We start from the raw sequence: 22,121 nt of genomic DNA on the forward strand, positions 1-22,121 counted from the left end.
CAGGGTCTCATTCTGTTGCCTGGGCTGGAGTTCAATGGCTGATCATGGCCTACTGCAGCCCTGACTTCCTCAGGCTCCCAAGTAGTTAGGACTACAGGTGCGAGTGCTACAATGCCAACTCATTTTTGTGTTTGTCTTTTTGGAGAGATGGGCTTTTGCCATGTTGCCCAGGCTGGTCTCAAACTGGGCTCAAGCGATCCTCCTGCCTCAGCCTCCCAAAGTGCTGGGATTACAGACGTGAGCCTCCGAGCTCAACCTTTATATAGGGTCAGTGTGTTAAGTACAACATATCATCTATGCTTAATTTGTTGAAAGTTTTTATAATAAAGTTATGTTGAATTTTGTCAAATACTCTCCCTGCATCTATTGAAATGATAATACGGTTTTTGTCCTTCAAAAGCAGGATTCCAGAGTCTAGAATCAATTCTGCCAAGTTGGCCATGCCCCTTACAGAATGCCACTTGGTAGGAGAGTGTGTGTTTCCCTGCATCTTCACCAGCACTGGGTGTTATGGTCATGTCGGATTTCTGCTGTGGTGCGCGGTGTGTGACGGGCCGTCACCTGCTTGCCCACCTGCTCACTCCTTGTTGCCCCCCCACCCACATGTCTTTCAGCCCCGCCGCACCACCTGGGTCTCCACCATGAACGGGCCTGCCCTGCAGCCCTCCTCGGCCTCCTCCCCGCCCTCGGCCTCCCCGGTGCCGGCCCCGCGGGGCTGGAGCGAGTTCTGTGAGTTGCACGCCGTGGCGGCGGCCCGGGAGCTGGCCCGCCAGTACTGGCTGTTCGCTCGCGAGCATCCGCAGCACGCGCCGCTGCGTGCGGAGCTGGTGTCGCTGCAGTTCACCGACCTCTTCCAGCGCTACTTCTGCCGGGAGGTGCGCGACGGCCGCGCGCCGGGCCGCGACTACCGGGACACAGGCCGTGGGCCCCCCGCCAAGGCTGAGGCGTCCCCGGAGCCAGGCCCCGGCCTCGCCGCCCCTGGCCTGCCCAAGGCCCGCAGCTCTGAGGAACTGGCCCCGCCGCGGCCACCTGGGCCCTGCTCCTTCCAGCACTTTCGCCGCAGCCTCCGCCACATCTTCCGCCGCCGCTCGGCCGGGGAGCTGCCAGCGGCCCACACCGCTGCCGCCCTCGGGACCCCCGGAGAGGCTGCTGAGACCCCCGCCCGGCCCGGCCTGGCCAAGAAGCTCCTGCCCTGGAGCCTGGCCCGGGAGCCGCCACCCGAGGCGCTGAAGGAGGCGGCGCTGCGCTACAGCCTGGCCGACGAGGCCTCCATGGACAGCGGGGCGCGCTGGCAGCGTGGTAGGCTGGCGCTACGCCGGGCGCCGGGCTCCGATGGCCCAGATGGCCCCGACCGCGTGCTGGAGCTCTTCGACCCACCCAAGGTAAGTAAGCCCTGCTCGCGGGGTTGCGCACTGTGCTGCGCCCTTCGCCTTCACCCTGGGGAGAGAGCCGGCTGGGGAGGTGTGATGGCTTTCCAGCTGGTGGCCACAGAGTGCCCAGAGGGAACTAGGCCCTCTTAAAAAAGAACTTTTAGGCCAAGTGCAATGGCTCATGCCTGTAATCCCAGCACTTTGGGAGGCCGAGGCAGGAGGATCGCTTGAGCCCAGGACTTCGAGACCAGCTTGGACAGCTTAGCGAGACCCTATCTCTATAAAAAATTAGCCAGGTGTGGTGGTGCGTGCCTGTGGTCCCAGCTGCTCAGGAGGCTGAGAAGGGAGGATGACTTGAGCCCACGAGGTGGAGGCTGCAGTGAGCCGTGATCATGCTACCACACTCCAAGCCTGGGTGACAGAGTAAGACCCTGTCTCTAAATAAATAAAATAAAAAAGAACTTTTTATTTTTGAATTTTAGATTTACAGGCCAGGTGCAGTGGGTCATGCCTGTAACTCCAGCATTTTAGGAGGCCAAGGTGGGCAGATCATTTGAGGCCAGGGGTTCAAGACCCGCCTGGGCAACATAGTGAATCCCTGTTTCTACTAAAAATATAAAAAATTAGCTGGGCACAGTGGCGCACACCTATAATCCCAGCTACTTGAGAGGCTGAGGCAGGAGAATCACTTGAACCTGGGAGGGAAGGTTACAGTGAACCAAGATCACACCATTGTAGTCCAGCCTTGGTGACAGAGTGAGAGTCGGTCTCAAAAAAAAAAAAAAAATTTTAGACTTACAGGAAAGTTGCAAAGATAGCAGTGTTCCTTTACACATGGTACCCAGCTTCACCGAAGGTTCATATCTTACGCTGCTGTGTACATTGGTTGTAGCTAAGGAACCAGCACTGGTACATCACTATTAGCTAAACGCCACTGTTCCTTTGGCTTTGCCAGTTTTCCTCTAATGTCCCTTTTCTGTTCCAGCTCGCCACCCAGGATACCACATGAAGTTTAGTCGTTACGTCTCCTTAGGGGCCTGCTGGCTGTAATAGTTTCCAACCCTCTATTGTTGATAGCCTTGGCAGTTTTGAGGAGTACCAGTCAAGGATTTTGTACAATGTCCAGGGACACCTTTTTGGCTTCCCATTTGGGTGTCATATGGACTGGTAGCAGGTCACTCTGAGATCCTTGAAAACCCTGACTCGGACTGGCGTTGACAGATTGTTGTTTTATTTCCAGAGAGCTCAAAACCATCAGAGAATTTCTCTGCACCTCCTGTGCCTTGGTGATGTTTTGCAAGTTAAAAAAAATTTGTCCTTTGGCGAAACCCCATTGCTACAAAAAATATGAAAATTAGCTGGGTGTGGTGGTGTACGCCTGTGGTCCCAGCTGCTCTAGAGGCTGTGGTGGGAGGATCACTTGAGCCCAGGAGGTCAAGGCTGCATTGAGCCAAGGTCGCGCCACAGCACTACAGCCTGGGTGACAGAGCGAGACTCTGTCTCAAAAAAAAAAAAGTTCTTTTCCTTCACAGCTGGCTTAATTCCTACTGTGCTGTTGAGGCTGAAAGGTCACTGTGTTCTACTCACCTGACAGGCTCCATCTTTGACTCAGGTATGCATGACAGGACCATATAGCTTTCATCTAATTGCTCTCTCTTTGGGATCCTGTTACGTGGTAGGGCCTTACTCTAGAGCATGAGCAAAACCGATGTGATACTGGCCCTGAGGGGCTCACGATGGGGGTGGAGGAAACCTACGGTTACTCTTTCATTCATTCGACAGATATTTATGGAGCACCTACTATGTGTTAGGCACATTCTGGGGGACCAGGCGGTCTAGTGGAGGCTATTGAGGAAATAAACCCACAAATGAACATGGAATTAAAAATAGTAAATTGTGTTCTAAAACTGGTAAATTGTGTTCTAAAGAAAAAGCAATGGGGTCTCTGGGAGGATAACTGAGGGGTCCAGGTTTGGTGGTTTGGGAGAGTCATCCAAGAATCCTTTGAAGTAACCTTTTCAAACTTGACTGTGGCGTAACATGCAGACCTGAAAGTATGTGAAGTATGAAACACATCTGAAGCTCTGTGTTTCCGTGTGTGTGCAATGCAAGTGACGAGCACCCCAGAGGGCTCCTTCATGCCTCCCCCAGGCCAGTGCCCCGTACCCCCATACATACCGCCTCTTATCACCACAGGTTCGATTTCTGTGTTCTTGAATGTCATGTGAGTGGAATCACGCAGTAGGTTGCCTTTGTTTTATTTTATTATTTATTTTGAGACAGGGTCTCACTGTGTCGCCTAGGCTGGAGTGCAGTGGTGTGATCATGGCTCATTGTAGCCTCAACCTCCCAGCCTCAGGTTATCTTCGTGCCTCAGCCTCCCCAGTAGCTGGGATCACAGTCACGTGCCACCACTCGCAGCTAACAAATAGGCTGCCTTTTATGTCTGGCTCGTTTTACCCAGCATAATGTTTTAGAGATTGATCACATTGATCATACGTGTCAATGGTGTCTTCCTTTTTTTTTTTTTTTTGAGACAGGGTCTCGCTCTGTCACCCAGCTGGAGTGTAGTGGCTCGATCTCAGCTCACTGCATCCTGTACCTCCTGTCCTCCTGGGCTCAAGCAGTCCTCCCACCTCAGCCTCCTGAGTAGCTGGGACCACAGGTGCATGCCACCACACCCAGCTAACTTTTGTATTTTTGAGGGAGATGGGATTTCACCATGTTGCCAATGTTGGTCTTGAACTCCTGGGCTCAAACGATCCCCCCACTTTGACCTCCCAAAGTGCTGGGATTACTGGCATGCACCACCGTGCCCAGCCTGGTTTGTTTCTTTTGAGTACTGAATAGATTTCCATTGCACAGATGTCTTCATGTCCCACAACTGATTTATCCCATCCTCTGATGAATATTTGGGTTGTTTCTATTTTGATTTATGAATAAGGCTGTTATGAAGTTTGCATCTAGGTCTAAGTATGAACACACGTCCTTTCATTTCTCTCAGGTGGATTCCTAGAAGTGGCATTGCTCAGTCATAGAGTAGGTGCATGTTTACTTTAGAGAAATTGCCAGACTTTTCCCAAAGCAGCTGCACCATTTTGTATTCCACCAGCAGTGGGCGAGAGTTCTGGGTGGTTCTGCTTCCCCACCAGCACTTGAGCACTTGGTGGGTTTTTTTTGTTTTTTGTTTTGTTTTTGAGACGGAGTCTCGCTCTGTGGTCCAGGCTGGAGTGCAGTGGCACAATATGGGCTCACTGCAAGCTCCACCTCCCAGGTTCAAGCTGATTCTCCTGCCTCAGCCTCCCAGTAGCTGGGATTACCGGTGTGCGCCAGCACGCCCAGCTGATTTTTGTATTTTTAGTAGAGATGGGGTTTCACGGTGTTGGCCAGGCGCTTGGTGTTGAGTCACTGGTGGGTGTTTTCCCGGATCCCAAGGTGGCTTTACTTTGCATTTCCCTGATGACTCAGAGGTTAAGCACCTTTTCATATGTTTATTGGCCATTGGAATTTGGTCGTTTGTGAAGTACATGTTTTTATTGTCTGTCTAGCCTTTTTTAAATTGATTTGTAAAAGTCGTTATATATTTTGGACAATTTCTTTGCATTTTAAACGTCATTTCCTACCTTTATGGGCTGGCTTTTCAAGAAAGCAGTTTTTTTTGTTTTGTTTTGTTTTGTTTTGTTTGAGATGGAGTCTCGCTCTGTTGCCCAGGCTGGAGTGCAGTGGTGTGATCTCAGCTCACTGCAACCTCTGCCTCCTGGGTTCAAGTGATTCTTCTGCTTCAGCCTCCTGAGTAGCTGGAATTATAGGCGCATGCTACCATGCCTGGCTAATTTTTTATATTTTTAGTAGAGATGGGTTTTTGCCATGTTGGCCAGGCTGGTCTTGAACTCCTGACCTCAGGTGATCTGTCCACCTTGGCCTCCCAAAGTGCTGGAATTACAGGTGCGAGAACACCACGCCTGGCCAGGAGGACACTTTTCATCCTAAGTAAATCCTAAGTAAATCACTTACTTTCATCCTAAGTAAATCACTGGGCCTTCCAGGCAGAAGGAACAGCATGGGCAGAGACCCAGAGTAGAGAATGTATTTAGCATGTTTTGAAGAAAGGACAATATGAAGAGGCCAGTGTGGTGGAAGCACAGAGAGGGAGATGGGGAGCAGGGAAGTACATGTGGGTGGAGGACACTGGGAACGGAAGGACTTAGTGTTTTATTCCAAGCACAATCAGAAGCTGTTGGGAAAACGCAAGCACAGATAAAAACGGTTTTCTCATCATTTGTTAAAAATCTTGAGGCTGTGACACCATGAAAGACAAATAACGGTCTCAATACATGATCTTATCTGTGCAACACTGTGGGGTTCTTTTTATTTTTGGAGACAGAGTCTCGCTCTGTTGCCCAGGCTGGAGTGCAGTGGGTGCGGTCTTGGTACACTGCCAGCTCTGCCTCCCGGGTTCACGCTATTCTCCTGCCTCAGCCTCTTGGGTTGCTGGGACTACAGGCACCTGCCACCACGCCCGGCTAATTTTTTGTATTTTTAGTAGAGATGGAGTTTCACCGTGTTAGCCAGGATGGTTTCAATCTCCTGACCTCGTGATCCGCCCGCCTCGGCCTCCCAAAATGCTGGGATTACAGGCGTGAGCCACTGCGCCCGGCCGGAGTTCTTATCTTTGAAAAACAACTTCTGTGGCTGGGCGTGGTGGCTCATGCCAGTAATCCCAGCACTTAGGGAGACTGAGGCAGATTACCTGAGATTGGGAGTTTGAGACCCACCTGACCCCATCTCTACTAAAAATTATCTTGGTGGCCAAGTGTGTGGCTCATGCCTGTAATCCCAGCATTTTGGGAGGCTGAGGCAGGCGGATCACCTGAGGTCAGGAGTTCGAGACCAGCCTGACCAACATGGTGAAACCCCGTCTCTACTGAAAATACAAAATTAGCCGGGGGTGGTAGTGTATGCCTGTAATCCCAACTACTTGGGAGGCTGAGGCAGGAGAATCACTTGAACCCGGGAGGCAGAAGTTGCAGTGAGCCGAGATCACACCACTGCACTCTAGCCTGGGTGACAAGAGCGAAACTCCGTCTCAAAAAGGTAAGTAAATATATAAAAAATAAAAATAATCTTGGAAGACCAGGTGTCGGGAGCCAGCTGGTCCTGGGTTTGAATAATGAATGAGCTGCTTTCTCAGCTCTGGGGCAAGTGCCATCACCTTTCTGAGACTCAGTTTCCCCCTGTATACATTGGAGGGTACTCATAGTTCCTACTCCATAGGGCTGTGTATATCTTGGCGGGGAGAGCACATGTGCCGCGTGCCTGGCGCTGGGAGCACTCCATGAGTGCTGCGTTGTTGTTGCCATGGTTGTTGTGGTTTGTTATGGTTTTGACTTCGGGCAGAGAGCCTGGGTTTATTTCCAGTGCTGGCTGGGCCCTCAGGGGAAGGCATCCCCAAGACTCCTGTTCTCTGGGAGCCCTGATGGTAGGGCCCCATCAGATTCCCCAGGGCTTGTCCCAATCCAGGGAACCAGGGAGGTCCCAGAGGGCTTTGCCTTAGCCCTGGCTGGCTGGGGCTCTGTCACAGGCTTGGCGGTTGCTGCGGGGCCTGGGGTGTTGCCTGCAAAGCAAGCAGCCCTGGAGAGGCTTCTCCTAGCCCCTCTGAGCATCAGGTGGAATAGTCCGGGCGGTTCCAGAGCGTCCCCTCAGTGAATTTGTGTCCAGGTGATGGGCTGAGGGTGCTCAGACCACAAATTTTGCATATGCCTGCCAGGTGGTCAACTGTGACCCCTGACCTCCTGACCTCTGACCCAGGGGTTGGCTCTGGGAACAGTTTTAAACAAAAGGATAAGAAAGTTCTGACAACCAGCGCGTGGTGGCGAAGGGCTTAAGCTTTGGATCCGCACCTGCAGTCTGTCACTTAAAGGGTGCCCCGCAGGAGAGGGAGCAGATGTAATCCCAGTGCCAGCCTGGAGGAGGCCCTGCTGCCCAGGGCTGTAAGAGGCTTTGGAGGGAGAGAGCCAAGAGAAGGCAGCTGCCCAGAAGTCTGAGGCCAGGTGGGCCCAGCCCACAGGTGAGCCTCACCTGCAGTTGGGCCGCAGCTCCGCCCCTGACCTGCTGTGTGACCCCGGGCCTGTGGAGCAGGGTGACGGTACAGCACCTCCAGGGGCACTGTGAGGGCTGCTCTGGAAGAGAGCGTTCTGTGACCGGGGTGTGCAAGGGAAAGGCCACAGCCTGCTGGGGGTGGGGGTGCGGTGGAGGAGATGTCTGTATTTTCTAAGGTCAGGAGAAGGGGAGAGAAGTCCCAGCTTTCTCTGGTCTCAGTGGCCACTGCAGGAGGGCAGCGTGGGCCCTTGGGAGGTGGGAGGGGGCTGCCTTCCCTGGGGTTGGTAATAGTCAGGCATCCTAGGGTTGGAGGGAGCAAGAGGGGTGAGACTGCAAAGGTGGTGGAGCTGGACTATGGGGGCCCTTGTGGGCCACCGTGGGGACTTTAGATTTTACACTAAGGGCAATGGGAACAATTGGAGGATTTAGGCTTAGAAGGCCTGAGACACTTGCCTGGGCCGCCTGGGAGTGGGAGTGGGTGAGAGGGACCCTCCAGGCTACCTGTGGTCTTCCAGCTCAGGCCAGCGATGGGAGAGTATGGCATGATTTCTTATGAAGACCTCCCTCCCCTGGGCACTGCTGAGCCCGAGGCAGGGCGAGGACAGGGGAGGAGTGTGTTTACGTGGGGGCAAGGTGACATGCCTTTCATCAGCCATCATCGGGGTCATGGCCAACACTCTTGCAACAAGACAGGTCAGCAAGAGAAAAGCATCACAAAGTTATTGAATCAGAGTTTTATGTGACACAGAGCCTCCAGGAATGAAGACCAAAAGACCCCAGGAAATGGTCTGTCTGGTGTTTAGGTTTGATGGAGCAGGGATAGCTGCATAAAAATGGGATTGGGACAAAAGGGTGTGATCTACTGAGCTAGACAGAGGCGGGATCCCAGCAAGGCCTACCTGCTCCCATTCCTCTTGGTCTCTGCATGGCGTTTCTTCCTCCCGGTATAGGGCAGGACCTCTCTGGAACTTACAGCCTGCCTCCCTCAGACAAGGTAGGTTGGAGAATTTCTTTGTGGATGGCTCCTACCCAGGAAGGTAGGGGAAGTTTAGAGTTGTAGTTCCAGGTTTTATTTCTGGCTTTCAGGGAGAGGGGTTCTAGATTCTATGACCTACCTTGAGGAAGAATTCTGGTACCGTTTTTCCTTTCCTCTCCTTTTTCCTTTCCTTTTCCTTTTCCTTTTCCCTTTCCCTTTCCTTTTCCTTTTCCTTTCCTTTCCTTTCCTTTTTTTGTAAGAGAGATGGGGATTTGCTATGTTGCCCAGGCTGGCCTCGAACTCCTGGCCTCAAGTGATCCTTCTGCCTCGGCCTCCCAGTGTTGGGATTACAGGCGTGAGCCACTGCGCCCAGCCGCCTAGTTTCTATAACTCGCTTCAGGGGAGAAGGGAGGGTGAGAGAGACAGGAGGGCAGAAGAAGGTCAGAGAGACTTTGCTTCTGAGGGCCCCTTCTGAGCCCTTCTAGTCTTCTTTAGTTCAAGTACTTAGCACGCCACAGCACCTTTCTTTGGGGTGTTTTCTGAGCCCCAACATTCATGGCCCTGAATATGTGCCTCTGCGTGCCGGGCGTCGCCCTAAATTCTTTGACCTTCCCATGAGCTGGAGTTCACTGACCCATTTGACAGATGAGGAAATTGAGGCACTGGGAGAAGCACAGAAACTTACTTGCTTGGGTTTGTGAAGTGAAGGGGATCTGAACCCTGAGATGGGAACCTTTGATCCCAAGGGCCCTCTAACCCCAAGTCCCTGGCCACCTGCTGAACTAGTTCAAACAAGAGAGTGTATAACGCCAGCTCCAGGCTGGGCTGGACCTGAAGTGCGCATCTCACCTGGCAGTTACCAGAAAAGGAAATTGTACTGGTTGCCACATTTATAACCTAAAGTGGAGAGATTTCACAGAATCCAGACTTCTGGTTTCTCTTATGAAATCAGGGGATTGGCCGGGCGCGGTGGCTCACGCCTGTAATCCCAGCACTTTGGGAGGCCGAGGTGGGTGGATCACAAGGTCAGGAGATCGAGACCATGGTGAAACCCCGTCTCTACTAAAAATAGAAAAAATTAGCTGGGCGCAGCGGCGGGCGCCTGTAGTCCCAGCTACTCGGGAGGCTGAGGCAGGAGAATGGCGTGAACCCGGGAGGCGGAGCTTGCAGTGAGCCGAGATTGCGCCACTGCACTCCAGCCTGGGCAACAGAGCAAGACTCCGTCTCAAAAAAAAAAAAAAAAAAAAAAAAAAAAAAAAGAAATCAGGGGATCAGCTGGGCGCGGTGGCTCATGCCTGTAATCCCAGAATTTTGGGAGGCCAAGGCAGATGGATCACTTGAAGTCAGGAGTTCAAGACCAGCCTGGCCAACATGGTGAAACCCAGTCTCTACTAAAAATACAAAATTAGCTGGGTGCGGTGCGCATGCCTGTAATCCCAGCTACCCGGGGGGCTGAGGCAGGAGAATCGCTTGAGTCCAGGAGGCGGAGGTTGCAGTGAGCCAAGATCGCACCACTGCACTCTAGCGTGGGTGACAGAGCAAGACTTCGTCTCAGAAAAAAAAAAAAAAAAATTCAGAGGATCTGGCAGTGCCAGGCCGGCATTGGAGGGGGTCCCAGCCTGGCCTGTGCTGCTGCTGGTTCAGTGGGAGAGCCTGACAGGGAGGTGACAGCAGGGACCCTGAGGGAAAGATTCCAGAAGCAGCTGCTGGACTGGAGTAGCTGGCCTTGGGCCCCAGACCTTCCTGGGGAGATGGGGCTCCCATTTCAAATGGAGCATACCCACCCTGCCGGGCCTCAGTTTCCATATATGCCCAGGCATGGGTTGGCTGAGATGATCTCGAAGTCCTGCCAGCCCTGGTGGTTCTGGAGGTTGAGCCTCAGTTTCCCTCATCTGTACAGTGGAGGACATGATGGAATTCTAGCTGTTGATAAATGCCCTTTAAGCCACCATTTATTGGGCTTTCCTTATACACCAGGCACTTTACTGACCTGGCTTCCTTTTATCTTCACAGCAGCCCTGTGAGGATAGCTGCACCATTAGGCCCATTTCACAGATGGGGAGACTAGGTCTGAGAGCGCTTAGTGGAAAAAGGTGGCTTTCCCAAGGTCTCACAGCCCCTGTGGCCGAGAGGGGCTTGGAACCTGGGCAGTTGGCTGCCCCTGTGAGCAGTGAGTCTTTAGAAGGACTTACTGTCAGTATTATTGATGGTGCTGTTAACTAGGGCCCTGCATGGGTGGGGGCACCTGTTTCGGGCTCTGGGACTAGGAAAAGCTCCTGTGGCCATTTTATCCAATGCTGCCATTTTACAGATGCAGACACTGAGGCCTGGAGGGGGCTGGCCAGTGCCCCTCACCTGGCATGGAGGACTCTGCCTGGCACATCCCATCCATGGCCTCTGATGCCCAGCTTGGAGAAGGGGTAGAAGAGGGGCTGGGGGATGCCTCAGGGGGATTTAGCCCTCAGCCCTGAGCCCCCCGCTGCATCACAGGCCTGAGTGCCCAGGAGGCAGTGGTCTGGGTGGGAGTGGCTGCGACTCAGGGGCAAATGTGCTTCAGAGCCATCCTCACTCATCCCCTTTTGAGCCAGGTGTCCCGGGTGAGTGACTTGGCCTTGCTGGGCCTCAGTTTTCTGTAAAATGGGAAGTCTGTAAAATGGGAAATGTCATGGGGGGCAGGCTACGGTAATCACCGACTGGGCAGGTGAGGGGCAGCCTCGGGCCCACCCTCCTGGCAGGAGACATTTGGGGCACCCAGAAGCCCTGGAACAAGGCCACTCTGACCTTGATTTTGGGAGCACAAAGTCCCCCCAGAGATAGCACAGGAGCCCGGGTCTCCGATGAGTGACCCAGCTCTTAGGGTCCTCAGTTCCTGGGCGCGCCTGGGTCTGCAGGGGAGGCAGAGGCTCAGGTGGGCAGCTCCCTCTGGGTGGGCCGTGACCCCGCCTGGGCACAGGAGGGCTGTGCCCATCCGTCCTTGCCGTGAGTCTTCCAAGCAGCACCACCCTTACACCTCCTTTAAAGAGGAGGAAACTGAGGCCTGGGGAGGCCACAGGAGTCAAGCTCTGGGCCCAGAGCCTGGGCGGGGGATGCAAGGAGCCACCCCCATGCCTCCGGGTGTGGGAAAGAGGAAGCAGAAAGAAAGGGACGTCCGCCGGAGGCCTGGCGGTTTCCTCTCAGGGCAGGAGTGCAAGGAGGAGGAGGAGGAGGAGGAAGAGGAGGAGGAGGGCCGGTGGCAGGAAGCAGCCGCAGGAGGGGCGCTGCCTCGGGCTCCGACAGGCGCGGGCCTGGCCTGCCCCTGCCTTTCTGAACCTTGTGACCCAGGGGAAGGAAGGCACTTTGCCCTCCCTGTGCCTCAGTTTCCTCAAGTAAAAATAGCTGAATGATGGCTCCCACCCCAGGATCAACTGAGTGCTGTCTGGGAAGCACCTAGAGCTGTGCCCAACACAGCCAGTGCCCAGCAAGGCTTCGCTGCTGCGGGCATCACTGGCGTTGTCATTTTTATTTATTAATTTATTTAGAGACAGAGCACCCAGGTTAGAGCACAGTGGTGTGATCTCGGCTCACTGCAACTGCTGCCTCCAGGGTTCAAGCAATTCTCCTGCCTCAGCCTCCCGAGTAGCTGGGATTACAGGCGCCCACCAACACACTCAGCTAATTTTTTTGTATTATTAGTAGAGATGCGGTTTCGCCATGTTGGCCAGGCTGGTCTTTTTTTTTTTTTTTTTTTTTTTTTGAGACGGAGTCTCGCTGTGTTGCCCAGGCTGGAGTGCAGTGGCATGATCTCGGCTCACTGCAAGCTCCACCTCCCGGGTTCAGGCCATTCTCCCGCCTCAGCCTCCGAGTAGCTGGGACTACAGGCGCCCGCCACCACGCCCGGCTAGTTTTTTGTATTTTTAGTAGAGACGGGGTTTCACCATGTTAGCCAGGATGATCTCGATCTCCTGACCTCGTGATCCACCCGCCTCGGCCTCCCAAAGTGCTGGGATTACAGGCTTGAGCCACCGCGCCCGGCCGGCCAGGCTGGTCTTGAACTCCTGGCCTCAAGCTATCCATCTGCCTTGGCCTCCCAAAATGCTAGGATTACAGGCGGGAGATATTGCGCCCAGCCAGTTTTTATTAATTGGTTTCCATGTGACAGGCACTGTGCCCGCCACATCCCATGGAATCCTTACCACAAACCCTGGAGGTGGGGACAGTGATGAAGTCATCTCACAGCCAAGAAAACTAGGCACAGAGAGGTACAGAAGGTTGCCTGAGGCCCCAGAACTGGGAGGTGGCCAAGGCAGGAAATGAGAGTCCCTGGTGGATCTGCCAAGGCCAGGGGCAGACTGAGCCCGTATCCCGGCAGGCAGGGCAGACTGAGCCCTCGTCTTGGCAGTCAGGCAGAGCTCAGGTCCTGGCGGGCACACAAGCTTAAGAAGCCGATTTTTTCCTGGGCCCACCTCTCCTGAGGGACCAGGGACAGAGGCTCCTGGGGTAGGAATGGAGGTCCCATCCTCACTGTGTCGTGGGCTGCCATGTGACCGGGGTAGGTCCCAGTCCTCTCTGAGCTATGAAGCGGGTGCTTGGGGCAGTGGCCTTCTGGGAGTGGTGGGGAAGGAGGAGGGGGTTGGGCAGGGCTCCCGCGGCCCCAGCCACACACATTGCCACCCCATCTGCCCCCTTATTGGGGTTCCATGCAAAATCGTTTTTGAAAAAGTGCTTTGCCGCTTAGAAGAACCCCCCGACCGCGCTGAAACCACGGGGGTAGATGGTATCGGGCGCTTCCTTTCAGCTCAAATTCTGCGAATCCACAGCCTAGAAAGTGCCCTGAATCCAACAGGACGGGCGGGGGGTGGGTAATTAAGTTATTATGGTCCGTCCCCACCCCGTCCTGCTCACCAGGCCTGGCTGCTCTTACTGGCTTCTTGGAAGTTGGTGTGGTATTTTTTGTTTTGTTTGTTTGTGGGGCTGGTGTTGAGATGAGACCATTGTGGAGTCAGGGCTGTGGGCTTGGAGGTTCAGGGTCAGGGTCTAGGGGCGAAAGGTAGACACTGGAGAAGGGCAAATGGACAGGGTCAGGTTCAGATCTTGGCTCTTGTATCCTTGCTGTGTGGCTCTGGGCCGAGAACTTGGCCTCTCTGAGCCTCTGTGGCTCACTACAGAAAATGGGATGCCAGCACTTGCCTTAGTGGGTTGTTTTGAGCCAAATGCAGGCTCAGGGAGGAGCTGGCATGATGTGTTCCTACCCTGAAGGGCGGAAAAAGGGGAAGGAGGCCACCACATCCCACAGGTAGGTCCCCAGGGTCCCTCCCCAGGATGGGCAGCAGCCTGGCTGCTCCCCATGGCAACCCCTGGCTGGCCCCACTGGTGCTGCTGGAAATCCCCCACCCAGTTCTTTGTGAATGGGAAAGGAAACTGAATGTGCTAGAAGAGGTCGCCGAGTGCTGGCCCGGCGGGGGGGCTTCCTCCCCCAGTGCAGGAGGGGCCACCTCAGCTTCCTTTCTGGGGCCCCATACCCCCTTTTTCCTATCTTCCCTCTGAGTTGAGGAGAAGGCTGTGGCCCCTGCCCACTGGCCTCTGGAACCACTGGGTGACAGTGTACATCGGGGCGATTAAGGGCCACTTGGCCTCTGGACCTCCCTCGCTGTGGCTGCTGCCTGGGACCCCCCACCCCATGCCTGACTCGTACCCCGACCTCAGCTCCACACGCAGAGGCACCACTGTAGGAGGAGATAGAAACCTCTCTCTAGGGAACCACCTGGAAGGGGGTCCTGCCCTGTCTTCATCTGAGTACCCCATGTAATCTAGGAAACTGTCTCTAACTTGCCGAGGACCTCCATGTCTGAGTTCTAATGTTTTTTATTTTGCTTTTTCAATTAATAAAGCTCATGGCAGAAACTATTTAAAGAAAAAAAAAAAGGCCGGGCGCGGTGGCTCAAGCCTGTAATCCCAGCACTTTGGGAGGCCGAGACGGGTGGATCACGAGGTCAGGAGATCGAGACCATCCTGGCTAACACGGTGAAACCCCGTCTCTACTAAAAAAATACAAAAAAAACTAGCCGGGCGAAGTGGCGGGCGCCTGTGGTCCCAGCTACTCGGGAGGCTGAGGCAGGAGAATGGCGTAAACCCGGGAGGCGGAGCTTGCAGCGAGCTGAGATCCGGCCACTGCACTCCAGCCTGGGCGACAGAGCCAGACTCAGTCTCAAAAAAAAAAAAAAAAAACAGTACCAGAAAAACCTCCCACAATCTCACTACCCATAGAGAACCAGCATTTCCATTTGGTAGATGTCATTATCGTCATTTTTGTTTTGTTTTTGAGACCGGGTCTCGCTCTGTCCCCCAGACTGGAGTGCAGTGGCGCCATCTTGGCTCACTGCATCCTCAACCTCCTGGGCTCAAGTGATCTTCCCACCTTAGCCTCCCAAGTAGCTGGGACTGTTTAATGCTGCTGTTAGCATAGACATTAGCAGGACACCATGCCCTGCTAATTTTTAAGTTTTTTTGTAGAGACAGAGTCTTACTATGTTGCCTAGGCTGGTCTTAAAACTCCTAGGCTCAAGCAGTCCTTCCGCCTAGGTCTCCCAAAGTTCTGGGATTACAGGCATGAGCCACCACCACACCCAGCCTCTTCTGTCTTTAACTTTGCCTCCACCCCCAAATTCCAATTCCTTCAGCAATTGCTGGGAAGGGATTACTTTTTGCACAATTCTGTCTGGAGCCCCTTGCAGGCAGGAGCTTGTGCACAAAAACTTCAGCCTTTGCAGGCCTGGCATTCCTCATACTATTTGGTCACCTGCTTTTTTCACTATGTGTCCTGAACATTTTTCTGTATTCTTTTTTTTTTTTTCCCACCTCCCAGGTTCAAGCAATTCTTGTGCCTCAGCCTCCTGTGTAGCCAGGATTACAGGCGTGTGCCACCACACCTGGCTAATTTTTGTATTTTTAGTAGAGGCGGGGTTTCACCATGTTGGCCAGGCTGGTCTCAAACTCCTGATCTCAGGTGACCTGCCTGCCTCAGCTTCCCAAAGTGCTGGGATTACAGCCACTGTGCCCAGCCCATTTCTAACTTTTTTGCTGGTATAGATGACCCTGGGATGAACACCTTATGTCAGTCTTGGTGCCCATTTCTGTGATTTTCTTCTGCTCAGTTCCTAGAAGGGGAGTGCTGGGTCAAGGTTTTTATAAGCACTTCTGATCCATTCTTGCTCTCAAAGCTTTATTGAGATATAATTTACAAACCATAAAATTCGCTTGTGTAAAGCATGTAATTCATTGGTTTTTAGTATATTTATAGAGTTGTGCAACCCTCACCATAATCTAATTTTAGAACATTTTCATCATCAAAAAAGGAAACCTTGTACCCATGAACAGTCACTCCCCGTACCTCCCTCCCCAGCCCCTGGCAACCAGTCATCTCCTTTCTGTCTCCAGGGATTTGCCTATTCTGGACATTTCACATACATGGAATCATAGACTATGCAGCCTTTTGTGTCTGGCTTCCTTCACTTAGCATCATGTTTTCGAGGTTCACTGAGGTTATAGGTTATAGCATGTACTTTGTTCCTTTTTATGGCTGAAAAATACTCCATTGTATGGACTTGCCACATTTTGCTTATTTATCACCTGATAGACATCAGGTTATCTCCACTTTCTGGCTGTTATGAATAATGCTGCTATGAACATTTGCGGACAAGTTTTTGTATAGATCTGTGTTTTCATTTCTCTTGGGAGTGGAATTGCTGGGGCATATAGTAATTCTATGTTTAATTACATTGGGCTGGGCGGGGTGGCTCACACCGGTAATCCCAGTACTTTGGGAGGCTAAGGTAGGTGAATCACTTGATGTCAGGAGTTCGAGACCAGCCTGGCCAACATGGTGAAACCCTGTCTCTACTACAAATACAAAAATTAGCGGGGCGTGGTGGTGGATGCCTTTAATCCCAGTTACTCAGAGGCTGAGGCAGAATAATCACTTGAACCCAGGAGGCGGAGGCTGCAGCGAGCCAAGATTGTGCCATTGCACTCCAGCCTGGGCTGGAATGAGACTCTGACTCAAAAAAAAAAAAAAAAAATTTATATATATATGTGTGTGTGTGTGTGTGTGTGTGTCTATATATATATACACAATAAATATGACTATATATAAAATATGACTGCCAACCTGTTTTCTGAAGCAGCTGCACCATTTTATATTCCCATCATCATTTCATGAGGACTCCAATTTCTCCACGTCCTTGCCAACATTTGTTGTTGTCTGTCTTCTTGATTATAGCCATCCTAGCCATCTTAAAGGGTGTGAAGTAATAGCTCAGTGTGGTGTTTTTTTGTTTGTTTGTTTTTTTATTAAATGGGGTCTTGTTCTGTCACACAGGCTGGAGTGTAGCGGCACTATCTCAGCTCACTGCAGCCTCAAACTCTTGGGCTCAAGTGATCCTCCCACCTCAGCCTCTTGAGTAGCTAGGATTATAGGCACACACCACCACACTCAGCTAATTTTTGTTTTTCACTACACTACGCTGATGTGGTTTTTTGTTTTGTTTTGCTTTTGTGTTTTGAAGAGCTGGGGTTTCACCATATTTCCCAGGCTGATCTCGAACACCTGGACTCACGCAATCCTCCCACCTCAGCCTCCCAAAATGCTGGGATTACAGGTGTGAGCTACCGGGTTTAGCCTCAGTGTGGTTTTGATTTGCATCTCCCCAATGGAAAATGGTTTTGAGTATCTTTTCATCTGCCTAATAGCCATTTCTTGTTCTTTTGATACATTATTTTCGAGTAGGCTTCCAGAAAGTTTATACCCATATATCTTCTCGTCACCAGTGGTGCCAGCACTGGGTATTATTTTAAAAACCTTTGCCACCTTCTGGATGAAAAGTGGTTATCTTATCCTAAGTATGACCATTTCTCTTTGTTAAAAGTTGAGATATTCATATACCATAAAATTCACTTGTTTAAAGTGTACAATGCATTGGCTTTTAGTATATTTAAACAATTGTGCAATGATCACCACTATCTAATCCAGAACGTTTCTATCACCCTAGAAAAAAAACTCGGAGCACTCAGTCCCAAAATGCCCTGCCTGCAGCCCCTGGCAACCATTGATCTTTCTGTCCCCGTGGAGTTCGACTGTTTCTCTTCTGTTCCTTGGTCATACACATTTCTTGTGATTCATCAGACTATTTACTCAGCATGTTTGTCTCCTGCACTGCCTGCTTTTTTCTTGATTTGTGAACACTACGTGGCATGGATATTAGCTCTGTCCCGTGTTGCAAACATTTCCCTGGTTTCCAATTTGACTTCTCAATTTTGTTCCTGCATTTCTTGACCTGTGGGGGTTTGCAAGTTCCAGGCAGTAAAATCCAGTGATCTTTTCCTTTATGGTTTTATTCTTTTTTTTTTTTTTTAAAAAAAAACCTTAAAAAGGCCTTTCCCCACCCAGGATCAGATAAATAATTACTTAGGTTTTATTCTAGTTCTGTCTTGGTTTCCTTTTTCACTTTTAATTATTTAATCCAGCTGGCTTTTGTTATGTGTGGCTGGTGTGATTTCCTGTTGTTTTGTGATGTCAGTGAGAAGCTGTGTGTCAAGGCCTGTTAACATGGTAAGCGCTCAGTAAATAGGAGCTAAAATGACAGTAATGAGAGTCTATACCAGGTAGAGCTCAGAAGGACATGGGATTCCTGGTGCTGTGCCGTGGCTGGAGGAGGACGTGGCCTGGCTGTGCCAGCTGGCTGGGAGCCCCTCCGCCCCAGAAGCCCTTGCTCTCACCTCTTCTTCTGAATCATCGTTCTTCGAAGGCAGGCAGTCGCTACCGTCGTCTGGGGCTTTGGGGATCTTGGTGGTGACGAGTCCCCTCTCCTCTGGTGCACTCCCCCCACCAGAGATGGGCGACAGAGGTTTTTTGTTGTTTCTTAACCACATCTTTTTCCACCCACACCCGGCACAGAGCATATGCTTGGCCGGGGCTTCCCCGAGCTGGTCCTGGCTTTGTGGCAGGGGGCTGGGCCATCAGTGCCCCATTCAAGCCTGGAGACCTGGCCCCGCTGGTGTGTGCTACAACAGACCCAGCCCTGGGGCCTCATGATACTGTCAGTGATCATCACAGATGCGGGGCCTGGCTGCGGTCCTCACTGGTGGTTTTTATTTGTTTTTGAGAGGGCGTCTTGAAGTAGCCCAGGCTGGAGTGCAGCAGCACAATCTCGGCTCACTGCAACTTCCGCCGCCCAGGTTCAGGTGATTCCCGTGCCTCAGCCTCCTGAGTAGCTGGGACTGCACATGCGCCACCATGCCCGGCTAATTTTTGAGTTTTTAGTAGAGACAGGGTTTCACCGTGTTGGCCAGGCTGGTCTCGAACTCCTGACCTCAAGTGATCTCCCCATCTTGACCTCCCAAAGTGCTCATTACAGGCGTGAACAACCCCCACCCACTGCAGGGAGCTGGGTTCGCCCCCTCCCTGCCAAGGAAGCTGCTTGCTCTCCCTTCTGTCTGGAGGCCAGCACAGCCTGGCACTCATAATTTGGGGCATCCATGGCCTTGTGGTGGCCAGGAGCAGAAGGCATCACCTGAAAAAGGTGTGGCCAAGGGCAGGGGTGCTGGGCTTAGCCAGACTGGCCACAGTGGGGGTAGGAAGGATTCCTACGGGGACAGCTGGGAGCAGGATGTGGTTGTGCGAGGTGTGGGCTGATGGCAGCTGGCATGCAGCAGGGGAGGTGCACTGGGACCAGGCCTGGAGTGGGGTCTGGTGGCTCTGCTGTGTATGGAGCTGAGTGCTGCCCAGAGATGCCATCCTGTCCTCAGAAGTGGCTCAGGCCTGCTGGGGACAGGGCGGGTGGATGGAAGCCGCTGCATGCCCTGTGCCGTGTGCTGGCCCGCTGGCTGTCACTGTAGCACAGCTCCCGGTGCCTGACAGTTATTTGTCCTTATTTGGCACTTGAAAGCCCAGTGGTTTGGCCAGAATGGTGCCCTGTGCGGAGGGTACAGCTTGAGTGAAGGTGTGGAGGGAAAAGGCCCTGGGAGTGTGGCTCCCCTCCTTCCATCCTGCCTCCTGCAAGGCCCATCCCAGGACATTCCTCCCAAGTGGGCTGGATGGGGCCTGGACTTCCTGTCCATGTGCTGGGATGAGCGATGGGGAAGGGGCCCACTGCGGGGCGGGGAGTGGAGGGCTTTGCAGGCATCATCCCTCATAAGCCACTGCTCCCAGGCCTTGTGCATAGCCCCGCCACGGCAGACCCAAGAGCGGAAGTGTCCCGCCATCCTCACAGCAGGCTGCAGGGGCCATGTGTAACTGGCCCCTCCACCCTTGACCACCTGGTGGAGTCAGCACCCACATCTGAGGAGGGGACCATGTCGCTGCTGGGGACTCTGGGCTGGTCTGGAAGCAGGGGTGGTGGGGGCTGTCTTTCCCTGCATGAAGGTCTTCCTCTGGGTGTCTGTCGCTGTAGGGAGGCCACTCTAGCTTCTGAAAGGGGCTCTGTGTCCTTGCCATCATGATTCTGTGTTGGGGTGGGCGGGGGTGGTCGCTGTCTCTCTGAGAGGGGTCTTTGTGTCTGTGTCCCTGTGATTCTATGCAGAAAGACGGTGATGGGAACTGAGGGGGAATTCACTCTGGGTGGGGTTTTAGACAGGTCAAGTCCTGTCTGTCCCAGCATCTCTGGCTAATCACTCCCCCCATCCCCCTCCCGCCACACACACACACACACACACACGAAAAGCAGGCTGGTGTGTGTCCTGTTGCCCACACCACACTCACTGAGTGTGAGCTGGGGTGCCACCTGCCTGGAGGGGGGATCTGACTCTCAACAGGGCTTCTGTATTTGGGGGTGTCACACTCACTGTGTCTGTGTCTGCCTCCACCATCTGACTGGGAGAATTCCTCTCAGGGTTGGGGTGGGCCCAGCCCTGGGTTGGGCCCAGAGGAGATGCTTGGAGGATTTGCCGAGTGATGGATGGATGAGCACTTGGGTGGGGGCCTGGGACCCCCAAAGCCCTCAGATGTCTGGGAAGTAGGGGGAGGTTTCTGTTTCTGGTACCAGGGGCTCTTGCCAGGAAAGGGGGAAAGCTGACTTGACCCATGTGGCTTTTCTGGAAGCTTCTCCCTTCTCTTTCCTCCTCCCCTGTGGGGAGAGGGGGCCTGAGGCAGCAGGGTGCAGACCAAGGGGGGATCTAGCCCATAATGAACAGGGAGGTGGGGGTCTACAAGCCGCTGCCCTGTGGACTGGGCCCACTGGATGTTGAGGGCAGCAAGCAGGCTCCACTTGCACACATCCAAGGACTGGGTTCCATTATCATCTCCATTTTACAGGTGAGGAAACTGAAACCCAGCGGGCCAAAGTGATTTGATTGGGGTCCAGCATTTGAAGGGTCTATGAAGGAGGGGCTGGGCTTGGGGTCCTGCTGGGGGCATAGCAGAGAAGCGCTCTGTGGCCTATAGTTCTCACACTGATTCAGTCGCTGGAACTGGCTCACTGCCTTCAGTTTGCCCCCCAAGGAGCTGGGGAAAAGGGGGCTGAGATCACCCGTCACACCCCATACCTCCCTCTGCTTCCCAGGCACTTGAGAGCTTGGGGGTCCCAGGTACCTACTCAAGTGCTCATCCATCCACCCACCTGGCAAACCCTCCAAGTACCTCCTCTGGGCCTGCCCCAGGGCTGGGCCTCAGCTGGGAGCAAGGTTTGGTGCCCACTCCAACCCTGAGACGGACTCTCGCAGTCAGATGGTGGAGGCAGCTGCGTCATCAGGAAACCATGGCCGGTCCGATAAGCTCAGTGCTGAGGGAGAGGCACAGGAATTGCACTAACCATGACTTAGTGGTCAGGGACGGCTCCCTGGAGGAGGGGAGGTTTTCTCTGCTGGGACATGCAGTTTGGGTCAGACAGAGCATCACAAATGCAGGGGCTGGGCGGCGGGAGAAGGTGTGGGTGGGAAGGCGGCTGGAGGGAGACCAGGTGTTGGGGGTGTTGGGGCTGGAGGTGGGCAGATGAGGGTTGGAGCCCTGGCTCCACTTGGCTCTTCCCTGTGGCTGGAGTACTGCGTGATTTTGCCTCCCAGAGTCTGTAGTATGGGGGCTCCTGATGGTGCCCTTGCAGGGAGGTCAGGGGGCTGACACACCTGCACCTGCCTTTCAGCCTGCCTTCTTCCCCGGCCAGCTGGAGGGGTCCTGGGAGGCCCACCCCAGCCCTGATAGCACTGGCTTGTAGCATCCCTATCACTCATGGTCTTCACTGGCTGGAGTGGGGGATGGCAGTAGGGGCCATCATCCCCTATGCCCCCCATTACCCAGCACAAAGGATGCTTGGCCAGCAAAAGGCCTATGATTAATGTTGAGCACCCACCACCTAGCAGGCACTGGCTTGTGGCCAAGGACACCATGTGAGCAAAGCCAAGTCACGGTAGAGACCTGCATCAAGGAATGTGCAAGACTAGTTCATAGGACAACAGGCAGGGAAGGAAGTTAAGGGGCTTCTGCGACTGGGGATTTAGATACTGTGGTCAGTGAGGGCCTCCCTGAGGAGATGACACTTTGAGCAGCAGTCATATTTGTGAAGCTGTGGGGGGAGTTGCCTCTCTGAGGGCACAGCAGATGCACAGGCCCTGAGCACCCTTGGTACACTGAAGAAGAGTGGAGGCCAGTGTGGCTGGATCAGAGCGAGGGAGGGAGGGAGGCCCAAGAGGCTGAGGAGGTAACGGGGGTCTCT

The 22,121-nt window shown here is 53.3% G+C and overlaps 1 protein-coding gene across 3 annotated transcripts in view; it reads left to right on the plus strand.

Annotated features, from left to right (window-relative positions):
- Positions 1-22,121, plus strand: part of SH2B3 (SH2B adaptor protein 3) — a 46,637-nt gene that overhangs the window by 11,263 nt on the left and 13,253 nt on the right. Inside the window, exon 2 of one of the 3 annotated variants that reach the window (XM_025401247.1) lies at positions 615-1,382. In XM_025401247.1, coding sequence (XP_025257032.1) covers positions 642-1,382 — 741 coding nt within the window. In that variant the 5' untranslated portion in view covers positions 615-641. Of the gene's footprint in view, positions 1-548; positions 1,383-18,060; positions 18,225-22,121 lie in introns of those variants that run through there. The other 2 variants (XM_025401246.1, XM_025401248.1) reach the window with 2 other exon arrangements.

The sequence above is a fragment of the Theropithecus gelada genome, chromosome 11 (genome assembly GCF_003255815.1).
Source record: "Theropithecus gelada isolate Dixy chromosome 11, Tgel_1.0, whole genome shotgun sequence".
NCBI lineage: Eukaryota > Metazoa > Chordata > Mammalia > Primates > Cercopithecidae > Theropithecus > Theropithecus gelada.